General features: G+C 43.4%; 1 protein-coding gene across 1 annotated transcript; it reads left to right on the top strand.

Annotated features, from left to right (window-relative positions):
• Positions 1–2403: 2403 nt before the first annotated feature.
• Positions 2404–2712, top strand: LOC139832735 (uncharacterized). The gene has a single exon (XM_071822559.1). It carries the CDS (start codon positions 2404–2406, stop codon positions 2710–2712), a length of 309 nt encoding a protein of 102 aa, XP_071678660.1.
• Positions 2713–12760: the final 10048 nt, after the last annotated feature.

The following is a 12760-nucleotide window of genomic DNA, read 5'->3' as shown; positions in this document are numbered from 1 at the left end:
CTTGTTTCCACGGAAACTCAAATTATAAAGGTATTGATAAACAAAATGCGTTGAGACGCTGGGCTACCCAACCCAAACGGTTATATCAGCCAACGAAACCAATTTAGTGTCTGCAGCCTTTATCCAAATAAACACAAACAAACACCGTCTGAAATAGGTTGGATCGTTGGGATGCCTTTAGTCACCTGATTGGCCGTGCCGTAACTTAAAAGAAGGTAAAGATGATATAAGCAGCAAAATGGCAACTGCAGAAGAAAATATACAGAAAGACTTGATGCAGTGTACTTTGGACTATACTCTGGGCCTCTGGCTCTGCACGTGCCGTGCACGGGGGAGAGCGGTGGTAGCTGGACTGCTGCCGCGCGTCCTGCACGTGTCAAGACGCATGCGCTGCCGGCTTGAGAGCGGCGGCGGACCGTCGGCAAAGCGGGCAGGACGCGCAACCGGCAGCACCGGCTAGGATGTGCCAGCGGTCGATGCAGAGAGGGTGGAAGACGTGGCCGCACGCCGGGATGGCCTTCACTTGCTCCTGGGCCTGCAGCTCCCCCAGGCACACCGCGCACACGTCGTCGCCCGTCGTGCCAGCGTAGGCGCGCACCGGGAGGGAGCACGCCAGCGCCGCCGGGTCCATGTCCGGGAGGGAGCCTCGGCATCGACGAGGAGGCGGAGAAGCGGGAGCAGAGGCGGCGCGCGGCGGCGGAGCACAGGCAGATGAGGAAGAGCGCGGCGAGGAGGATGACGAACGCGAGGAACGCCGGCGAGGAGGCGCTGCTACTGACACGGTGGCCGTCCGGGGCGTGGGAGGTGGCGGCCCTCGGGAACGGCAGCATGATCGATCCTCCTATATGTCTATCTCTATGCATGTGTCTGAGCAGGTGTAGAGTGATCATGATGCACGAGACTGTGCGTACGTGTAAGATCGAAGTAGTCGGGCTAGCTTAGCTAGCTCTAGCCGCGCCACCGATTAAGCTGGATCATGCGATGCGCATGACGACGTGCTACATCGATATCACTCTGGAAGTAAGCCAACGGACGGCAACAAGGTTCCATCGTGTCGGAGAGAGATCAATGACCGACCTGCCCATATCTGCTGAAACATGAACGCAGGAACGAATACAGTACGGCATCTGTGTGTGGAACACGGGCTGAATACATCGAATTGAACGAATACAGTCACGTAAGGTGCAGTACTTAGGTAGCGTAAAATGAAGAAGGGAAAGTCAGGGTATTGTAGGGAATCACTGTTTGAATTATATAGTACCGTAGCAGATTACTATAGATAGTTACTAAAAATAGTAATTATAGTCAGCTAGTTTTGATAGTAAGTAAGCATAGTAAATGGATGCCACACATATATATTGTCCAAGTAAATTTAGATCAAAAAAATTGTCAATCATGTAGACCGGAAGAAAGAAAGTTAGAGCAAGGTAGCTTACCTGACTTCCCTCAACGTTATAGGATCTCGTTCCCATTTTACGAGCATATGCAGTAGAAGCTTTGGTAGTGCTTTCTGCAATTTTCGCCCATACGGTTAGTGAAGCTACAAGTAAAGAGAATGAAAATTTTAAAATCCCAAGCCGAATTCCTTGAAAAACAATATAAGTTTCTTGTTTCCGAAACAGCCTAGATAATAGGGACGTATCCGGCCTATTATAATAGCATTTCTATCTCTACCACTATGAGTATTAAACCATGTATAAAACCAGTCTCTATATAGATCTGTGAAGCATGCCCGTATGGAATTATCCCAGAAGATACACTAACAACACTTCAGATATATTATGTTAAAGGACACGAAAAAGGTGTTCTTGAGTCTCGGGATCATCACAAAACTCACACGGTTCCACATTTTTTCCATCATTTCTATTGAGATTTTCTTTGATCACCAACCAAAAGAAAACTTTCATCCTCAAAGGTAATTTAATGATCCACATAACTCTAGAAGGAAAATCAACTCTTTTAGCTACTAAAAATGAGTACCTTTTAACAACATCTATAAAATATATCCCAAAACATAGTTTTTATCACATCAGCAAGCACCTTTTTACAACATCTATAAAATATATCCTTAATGGCTAGGGCTAGGTTTGCATTGAGTAAAAGTTGTTAGAGTTCAGTCTGTCACGCAGAAGTTCAGATGAACCTAGACGGAAGTTCAGTTAGAGATATATGGTAGTTCAGATATATTTGTTGGAGATATAACTATAAGATCAAGATCTTTCCCTGTTTATCTCTTTCTGTTATAACCTACCATGTACTTATCCTTTGCCGTGTTGGGCATATATAATGAACATGAAACCGATGGAAGTCCCCATCGTTCCCAAAACCTCTATCGATCATATGGTATCAGAGCTGACTTCCTAAAACCAATCTATGTGCCTCGCTCCTCCTTCCCTCGCCACCATGACAAACCCTTTAGCCGGCATCACCGTGAGCGAGAAGTTTACGAGAGCCAACCACCTCCTATGGCAGTCCCAGATTCTGCCTCCGATCCGCGGTGCTCGTCTATTGAGTTTTCTTGATAGCAAGACCAAGCCGACGTCGGAAACTATCACCGTCGAGAAGGACGGGAAATCAAGCAAAGAGCCAAACCCTGCCTATGATGCATGGGTGGCCACGGATCAGCAGGTCCTTACCTTCCTGCTCGGCTCGCTTACGCCGGACATCCTTGTCTCCGTCATCGGGATGGACACGGCAGCTGGCGTCTGGTAGGCAATCAAGGCGATGTTCGCCTCCCAGTCTCGAACGCGGGTCTCCAACTTGCGCGTCGCCCTCACCAAAACGAAGAAGGAGAACATGACGACTGCTGCCTTCTTCACCAAGATGAAAGGCTTCGCTGACGAGCTCGCTGCAGCGGGCCGACCCATCAACGATGATGAACTCGTCGAGTACCTCCTCGCCGGCCTGGACGACACCTACAACCCACTCTTTGCCGCCATTGGAGTCAACAGCGAGACGATCTGACCGTGAGCGAGCTGTACGCTCAGGTCTGCGCCTACGACAGCCGCATGGAGCTCCTCACCGATGACGCCTATGACAACACCTCTATCAACTCCATTCAGTGTGGGCGCGGAGGGCCACGAGGACGTGGCTACAATGGAGGACGTCGTGGCGGCCGCGGTGGCAACCGTAGTCACGGCCGCGGACAACGTGGCGGTACTGGCGGCAATACACGTCGCGGGCGTGGATGCAGGGGAACGGCAAGGACCGTGACTCTGTCTCCTGCCAAATCTGCGGGAAGCCAGACCATGAAGCATAGAAGTGCTTGCACCGCTACTCCGATGACGAAGGCGAAGAAGAGGAGGACAAGGGCGCCAATGCAGTGTCCTACGGAGTGGACACTAACTGGTATGGTGATACCGGTGCCACCGATCACATCACCGGTGAGCTCAACAAGCTCACTATGAAGGAGAAGTACCATGGTCGCGAGCAAATCCATGCGGCCAATGGACAAGGTATGAGCATTAGTCATGTTGGTCATGCAATTGTTAATACCCCCTCACAAAAATTACACCTTAAAAATGTCCTTCATGTCCCACATGCCACAAAAAATCTTGTTTCTATTCATCGATTTACTCTTGACAATGATGTTTTTATTGAATTTCATCCTTGGTGTTTTTATGTCAAGGATCAAGCCATGAAGAGGGTTCGTCTTAAGGGTAGATGCACACGAGGCCTCTATCCCTTGATATCATCATCGCCAGTCAAGAATAAACAAGTTTTTAGTGCTACCAAGCCTTCAGCTTCATGGTGGCATAGTCGTTTAGGTCATGCTTCTTTTCGAATAGTTCAACAAGTTCTTAGCAAGTATGAGCTCCCATTCTCAAGTAAGCCTAGTCTTGAGTCAGTTTGTGATTCCTGTCAAAGAGAAAAAAGTCATCAACTCCCTTATGAGAGATCCACTAGTGTATCCACTGCCCCTCTCCAACTTGTGTTCTCCGATGTGTGGGGACCTGCACCTAGTTCAGTAGGGCCATACAACTATTATGTAAGATTCATTGATGAATTTAGCAAATTTGTATGGATTTATATCCTTAAGAAAAAGTCTGATGTGTTCCAAATTTTTCACAATTTCCAACAACTTGTTGAACGACAATTCAATACAAAAATTCTTGCTCTACAATCTGATTGGGGTGGTGAGTATGAGAAGCTCAACTCTTTTTTTTTTTCAAAAAATCGGCATTGAACATCATGTATCTTGTCCACATGCTCATCAACAAAATGGATCAGCTGAACGCAAGCACCAACACGTTGTAGAAGTAGGGCTTGCTCTCCTTGCCAATGCATCCATGCCTTTAAAATTCTGGGATGAAGCTTTCCTCACTGCAACATATCTCATCAATATGCTTCCCTCCAAAATCATTGATCATGATACACCAGTCAAAAAACTACTCCACGAAACACCTGACTATGCCTCTCTTCACATCTTTGGTTGTGCTTGTTGGCCTAATCTTAGACCATACAACAAACGCAAACTTGCTTTTCGATCAAAACAGTGTGTTTTTCTTGGGTATAGTCCAGTGCACAAAGGTGTCAAATGTCTAGATGTCACCTCCGGTAGGGTCTACATTTCACGTGATGTAGTTTTTGATGAGACAGTCTTCCCTTTTGCTCACCTTCATCCCAACGCTGGTTATCTACTTCGTCGAGAAATTGTTCTTCTACCTGAGCATCTTCGAAATTCATCGGTGTCATCTCATGAGGGGGAAAACATTGCAACGATCTAACACCTAATGACTCTAATATGCCTGGTATTTTAAGTTCACAGGCACATCAAACTGCAGGAGAAAATTGCATGCAAAATGGTGCAGAAATCAACCCAAAAGGAGCTGTACAAACTCATGTACAAGAAGCTGCAGCTGGCACTGGACACGAGGCGGATCCGCCTAGGATCACGGAAGAACATTCTGCTGACAGCGAATCCTCGCCGGGATCTGCGCGCGCGTCAGGGACATCAGGCCATCGGTCGGCGAACTCCCGCTCTTCTCCGCGCCAGTCCAGCCGCGCCATGTCGCACGGTCCCGCCACCACCCAGCGATGGTCCCCTGCATCCTCCTCCACTCACGCGTCAAGCCACCAGGAGACTGCCACGCAGGGGTCAGGCGGGACCAGCCCTGCACAAAACGACGAGGCCCCGATAGCAGGATCTTCTCCACCTGGTCGTGCAGGGCGATCTGGAGCAGGATCCAGAGCAGACGGATCCTTTGTGCTGATACCTCCTGCACCACAGCCTGCGCCTACCCACAGGACAAGATAAAAAACTGGTAATATCAAACCAAAACTTTACACGATGGTACTGTTCGTTATGGATTATCCTGCTCATCTAATGAACCTAAAAGTCTGCAAGTGGCATTAGCAAATAAAAATTGGAAGCAAGCTATGGATGATGAGTACAAAGCTCTCATGGATAATAAAACGTGGCATCTAGTACCATATAAAAAGGGTAGTAATTTAATAGACAGTAAATGGGTGTATAGAATAAAAAAGAAAGATGGTGGCTATTGATAGATATAAAGCTAGGCTAGTAGCAAAAGGCTTTAAACAACGCTATGGTATAGATTATGAAGATACATTTAGCCCTGTTGTAAAAGTTGCTACTATTAGACTTGTTCTATCTATTTCAGTGTCTAAAGGATGGAGTTTGAGGCAACTAGATGTAAAGAATGCGTTTCTTCATGGCGTTCTGGAAGAAGAGGTCTATATGAAGCAGCCACCTGGCTATGAGAATCCCAATGCACCTTATCATGTGTGCAGGCTTGACAAGTCACTTTATGGGCTCAAACAAGCACCAAGAGCTTGGTTTTCCAAGCTGAGTTCAAAGCTGCAAGAACTTGGTTTTCTGGCATCTAAGGCAGATACATCACTATTTATATATAACAAGTCAAGCATCATTATCTTTGTGCTAGTTTGTGTTGATGACATTATTGTTACTAGCTCCTCCAACAAGGCCATCACGTCACTTGTTCAAGATCTACAATACTTGACTCTCACCAGGCCAGATATTGGTTTTTTATGTTAACAAGGTATGCCAGTTCCTTCATGCACCCACTACTGTTCATTGGACAACAGTAAAGAGAATATTGAGATATGTCAGTGGAACAGTAAGTTTGGGACTAACCTTCAGAAGATCATCCTCTACATTAGTGAGTGCCTTCTCAGATGCTGATTGGGCAGGTTGTGTAGATGACATGAGATCTCCAGGCGGGTTTGCTGTTTATTTTGGGCCCAATCTTATTTCCTGGAGAGCTAGGAAACATGCAACAGTATCAAGGTCAAGTACAGAAGCTGGATACAAATCTCTAGCAAATGCTACAGCTGAAATTATATGGGTTGAGTCTCTATTGGGAGAACTTGGAATCCAAAGGAAGCAAACATCATGTTTGTGGTGTGATAATATGGGTGCTACCTATCTTTCTACCAATCCTATATTTCATGCTAGAACTAAACATATTGAAATATATTTTCATTTTGTAAGAGAAAGAGTAGCAAACAAACAACTAGAGATTAGATTCATTCCATCTAGAGACCAGATGGCAGATGGCTTCACCAAAGCATTACCAACTCGGCAGTTTGAAGAATTCAAGTACAATCTCAACCTGAAGAGAGTTGTGACTGGGGAGGGATGTTAGAGTTCAGTCTGTCACGCAGAAGTACAGATGAACCTAGACGGAAGTTCAGTTAGAGATAGATGGTAGTTCAGATATATTTGTTGGAGATCTGATCGAACTATAAGATCAAGATATTTCCATGTTTATCTCTTTCTGTTATAACCTACCATGTACTTATCCTCTACCGTGTTGGGCATATATAATGAACGCGAAACCGAAGGAAGTCCCCATCGTTCCCAAAACCTCTATCGATCATAAAAGTACCTTTTTTATGCATTTTAATCTAACCGTCTGTTGCCAAAGACATCTTTGTTTTCCTACCTCTAGATCCACTTGCACAAGAGTCTAACATTCTCGAGGTGCACATTTGTCACCTGATCTTTTGGTTGGCAAACATCCGGCCATTTAACTAAAAGATACTTTTTTTTATCATTGTGTTTTTGTTGCGAAAGAATACGAGGCCTAAAAAAATCATATCTCTTTTTTTTGCGAAACTGAAGAAATCATATCTTTTAGGACCCCTTACAAAATAATAAAGAAAGAGATCACATAACTTGTTATATATTACTTAAAGAAGCTTCAAGCAAAATAAGCCTATATCCTATCAAAGTAATATTACCTTTCCAGCTATTTTTTCTTTTCTACTCTATCCTCAATACCTTTACAATCGCTATTCAACAAGCTTCATAATGCATAGGGACCCTCTAGTACATCTTATTTCAGTTTATACATGTTAGTTCTGATAATATGGAAGATTTGTAACTTTGTTTCAGAATCAGCGTGGCACATCCTACCTTTCTACTTGTATCATTGTGACTGTTACATCCTAACGTAATACACCTACTTCATGGCGCCCAACCAACTTCCCTTTTTGTTTTGCAGGTGAATAAGAGATTATATTTACCAGAGAGGATTACAAGCAGTCTCAAAGATGGAAACAAGGTCATTAGGGCAGGATAAGCAGACCTATTTTAAGGAATTATGTAGGGGAAGGGGAGTTGAGCAGTACTACAATGTATTCACGAATGAATACTCATCAGTAAAAATATCATACTTACAGCTGTTGAACAATATGTTCTCGTGGGCGAGCTACCACGTAAACTCGTCAAGTAGTCGCCCCTTGCTAATTTTGAGGTCCCGAATAACAATCATTTATCTCATGAAGTAATCATGGTTATAGCTTCAGAGCAATAAAACTCTAGTCTGTGGCTGGCAGAGGTTGACGGAGATAGTTGAGTGGCCGAGAACACCAATCAATCTTGAACTTCTAGTTATCTTATTTACAGTTGTATTAACAGTTGCCTCTCACTTCAAAGCATTATGCCCAACAACAATAAATTATCTAGGGAGTTCCCGTTTGAATAATTGAACATTTCCGATGCTTCGCCGGACATCAACTTCACTGGTGCTAGTTGTGCGAAGATATCTTCAAACATATCTAGAATTGATAAGCAAAATAACCACTTCTCCAGCTCCGTCCGGGCTATGGTTATTAATGGTGCACAATAATAAACTCTTTGGCAACCTACCAGCCAAGGTGACCAAGCTCAAGTAACTTATAGAGCTTTCAATATCTGCTAACAAGATAAGTAGATCCATACCAATGTCAATCGGATTATTGTTGAAACTCATGTTACTTAACCTCAACAACAATAATATATCATGTGCAATACTTTCATTGTGCATTGGGATGATTTCATCACCGGCAGTCCTTGATTTGTCCAATAGTGCTCTCACCGGTGGCATTCCACCTGACTTGGGCAATATCAATTTCAATATCTTAATTTTCAATTTAACCAGCTCAATGGGGAGGTGCCTCTCTTGGTGCTAAACAGAGAGGACAACGACAACTTTCTTGGCATTGGCGGGCTTAATATAGTGATATTTTTAAGTATATTTCTAGAGTAACGTGTGTCGGGGGTGGGGGGGGGGGGGGCATGAGTCCCCTTCGCCGTAGAAAAGCTCTGCCACTGCCATACATTCCCACTAACCTTTTCTACTTCCATTGTTGATATGCCATAAATTCAATGATGCATACTCTTACTTAATAATATTGGCATATACTTTATTCTGATCATAAAATCCATATTTTTGGCATCAAATAATAATATTATGTTTGTATTTTCTTAAGTCGCTAATTATTATCATGTGTTAATGGATGGAACACAAATATTTGGCCATTGGTACCTATCAATGTATGCCCTTGCTCTTGAATGTCAATGCTTCTTTTATATTGTAAGAGACGATGCTTGCACAATTGTTTTTCATATACGAACCTTTGAAAAAAAAATTAATACATGAATATAGCTTACGTTATGCTTTATGAAAAGGTGGTTCAATTTTTTTTATTGTTCCTATATATGTACATAGCTTAGCAAATTGTGTTGCATACTAGAACCTTAAAAGATGTTGAAATATGAAGATGATGTACCTTATGCTTTAAACAATAGGTTTACCTTTGTTTCTCTCTTAAGTACATAATAGATTTCCTTTCGTGACCTCTTATAAGTATATGTAAAGGACATGTGGAGTTGCTTTTTATCCTTCTTCTTTTTTTCTTTTATTTGTAAACTACATATAGTAGTTTTCTACCTTTCCTTGTGATTTCAGTTTGCATGCGCCAGTGATTCCTTGTTGCAATAGGTATACCTTACACACCATTATCAGTTAGTACTAAATGAAATTTAAGTTAAAATGTTCATGTTATAATATCATCACTGCAAACTGATTAGGACACGCCGTAGACTGTGATCATGATGACACAATACCAATCAGACTCATTATTGTTGGTACTGCAATTAAATTACTTCGTAAATCAGTTGCGTAGTTTGATAGAGATTGTTGAGGGGTCCAAGAACACCAATCAAGGTTAAACATTGAGTAATGCTGAAAAATTAGCCTCAAATATAGAATATATGTATGGAATTTTCTACAGGCACTTGCTGAATTTGCTTGTTTGGAACTCCATTGCTAATTACTTGTTTCTCTTTCACTAAGTCTGCATTGTGGTAGTGTTTGATTTATAGAAGGGTGTTCAAGTAGCTAACCAGGAACAGTTTCGATCTCTCTCTATGGTTGTGATCGGCTTCGCATGCGTTACTTAATTATGATAGTCCGCTGGTGCCAAATTCACCATAAAAGAAGAAGGATCATTTGACGTTTCAATGATATATTATGATTATTAATTATGATATATTATGATTATTCCAACAAGTCGATGATCTCTGCGGGAATGACGTGTCATCATGAGGTGAAACATATGAAATGGGATAAACCTATCAAAATTATAAGGAAAACAATGGACATCCAATTTTAGTAGGAAAAAGAATCTAACAATTTAGAATTTGAAAATTAAGTACACATATATAGATAAGTCACTCATTGTGGATGGAGTAGTAATACCCTCATGGTTGGCCTTTTACAATGGAAATTTCTTAGCAGGGTATCATAGGCAAAATACGTATGCACAGCACTATAGTTAATGAAGAGATACAATGCTGTTGTTTTTTTTAGCTACAAGCAACACCATTTCTAGCCCAATCGCATGTACGCATATCTCACATGTATGTATATCTAAAATATCTTTAAGTATAGATAGAACCTAAAACATAATGAATTGGAGTGGTTGCATTTAAGAACCACTGCCAATGATAACATGCTAAGAGTCAATCCACTGTGAAATGTCTAAGATGTGGTCAAAATTGAATTTTAAAATACGTCAATCGCGATGAGATTGTATTAGCGATTTTTATTTCCTTAAGGCTTGCGCTGTGTAAATTGAATACTAAAATGCGTCAATCGCGATATATTTTCATTCTGGGTTTAGTCAAAGTCAAACTTTGTAATTTTTTTATTTAATACTTGGGAAAAATATCAACATTCACAATGTAAAAAATCAGACTATTAGAGTCGCCGTAACCTATATTTTCATACTATATGCATCTGGTATTATGGTTGTTGATATTTTTTCCTAGTATATTTTTGGTCAAACTTAATAATGTTTAACTTTGAAAAAAATCTAGAGCACGAACTAAATAAAAAATTCTAGAACACGAACTAAATAATAATGTTTTTCCTATATTTTTGGTTAAACTTAATAATGCTTATTGTATTCATAAGGTTGTCCTTCTCCGTGCCCACACAAAGTAAATACTCCGATCAGCCACTTGACAGATAAGCCATTCTCACAATAACCCAAGTGTTTTTCAGTGCGCTCTTCTGGAGTATTGATGCTGCACATATTTTGAAACTTGAAGAAAAAGAGAGATAAATGAATCTCTGGACCGTAAAGGTCAGCAGCCTCGAATATACTCGGGAAAAATAGCCATGGGATGACGGAAAACTTAATCGGGGTAACTTTGACCAACTTGGTCTGCACTAGTATACAGTACTCCCTCCATTCCGGTTTATTGGGCTTATTAGAGCCAGCGTTGTGACCTAGGTAATCACTGATTGGGTGATCTTAATCGTTTAGAAACAATGGTAACTATGCCTTTTGTATCGATCCATGCAGTAGTTAAGGTGAGAAGTGGAAAGAGCGGGGTCAGGGCCACCGTCCTGGCTGAAAATGAGCGCTTGCATTGGCGTTCTTAATTGCTTCCTCTAAATTAAGTGTAAGAACATGTCCATTGCCCCATGTGTGGTTTTGGTAATTGATGACAATCCCTATGAACTAACGGTTGCATTGAGAATCTATCTTAGGTCGAGTTCATAGCCATGTGTTGGTCTCAAGGTTGCAAGATGGAGAAGATGGAGTACAATGACGAAGACGGTGTCGAAGAGAGACGAAGACCGTGTTGAAGATGAAGAGAGATGAAGACGGCGTAGAAGATGGATGAAGACGGTGGCGTGCGTACAAGATGGATGAAGACGGTGGCGTGTATGTTGGAGGAAGATGGTGGCATGTACAATGATGAAGAGAGTGAAGACGGAGCTTGCCGACTCGAGAGGAACGCGCAAGGATAAGGTTTGTGCTCGATAGGATAGTGGGTTGCATCATCGGAGAGAGCTCAAACCTTGCATGCATTGCATTGTGTTTTTTTGGTTGTTCTTGGTTCTTATCCATGAGATGTTCGAGAGGTTGTGTTCATTCTCATGACAAGCTCTAGCTCATCGGAAACGGATTCCGGATGCATCGCATGTTGCTTGTGCGAGGGTGATGATTTTCCCGATATACCGTGTTGAGAGGTTACACCTCTATGACCATGAGAAAATCATCACTCACTATTTTCCTTGTTTTCACCTTGTTATTAGGTAGCTCTTGTCGCCCTCTTTCCGGCAAAATTTGTTTCACCTCTCATTTGGATCTTCCTAGCTCAAGATATTGCATTTTGCGTACGACGCCATATTTGAAAAAGGAGGAAGAAAAAAAAGGGGCCGGTACTACCGCCCGGGCTTCCGGCCCAGGTACCGCATCAGTCTCTAAACCTTGCTGGACTCACTGCGGTACCAGGCCGGTACTACCGTACCGTTTACTGTACCGGCCCGGTACCTGAACGGTACTACCGGCCCAGCCCGCTTTCCTTTTTTTTTCTCTCAGCCGCTGCTGCCTCCTGCTCTTCCTTCCGCGTGGGCCGCCTCCCTCCTTCGGCCCAGCTAGCCCCGCAGCCAGCCACTGCTCCCCCTGCAGTGGGCCGCCGCACCCTTACAGCCCAACAGCTATTGCCGCCTCCACCCGCCTTGGGCCTCACCGCCCTCGCCAGCCCAGCAAGCTGCCGCCGCCACGCGCGCCGACCATCGCCCGCATCCCGCTCGCGCTCGATCTGGCGGGAGATCGAGGCAGCCGATCGGCGAATGGCTCCCTCCCTCGATTCCCGCGCGCGCGCCTCGCTCGTTCCCGCTCACCTGCACGTGCGCGCTGTCTGCCCGCTGGCCCCACGTGATGTTTTGCTGCATGCGTCTCTCTCTCCCGTTTCTGTTTTTGCTCAGATTTTCACACAAGCGGTAGTACCGCTCCTGGATTTTGAGAAAAACGGTAGTACCGCTTTGCACAGCGGTAGTACCGCTTTGGGGTGAATCTGACCATTTTCTCAGCCCCAACAACTATATTTTGGGCCCCCTATTTATACCCCTCTTCCACCTCCGACCCAACCACTTCTTCCCCTCCATTCTCTCTCCTCCATTGTTGACCTTGAGTTGTTTCTTCGTCCTCT

Source organism: Lolium perenne, chromosome 6 (genome assembly GCF_019359855.2).
Source record: "Lolium perenne isolate Kyuss_39 chromosome 6, Kyuss_2.0, whole genome shotgun sequence".
Lineage (NCBI taxonomy): Eukaryota > Viridiplantae > Streptophyta > Magnoliopsida > Poales > Poaceae > Lolium > Lolium perenne.
Note: the sequence above shows the minus strand (reverse complement) of the source record. Positions and strands in the feature narration are given on the sequence as shown.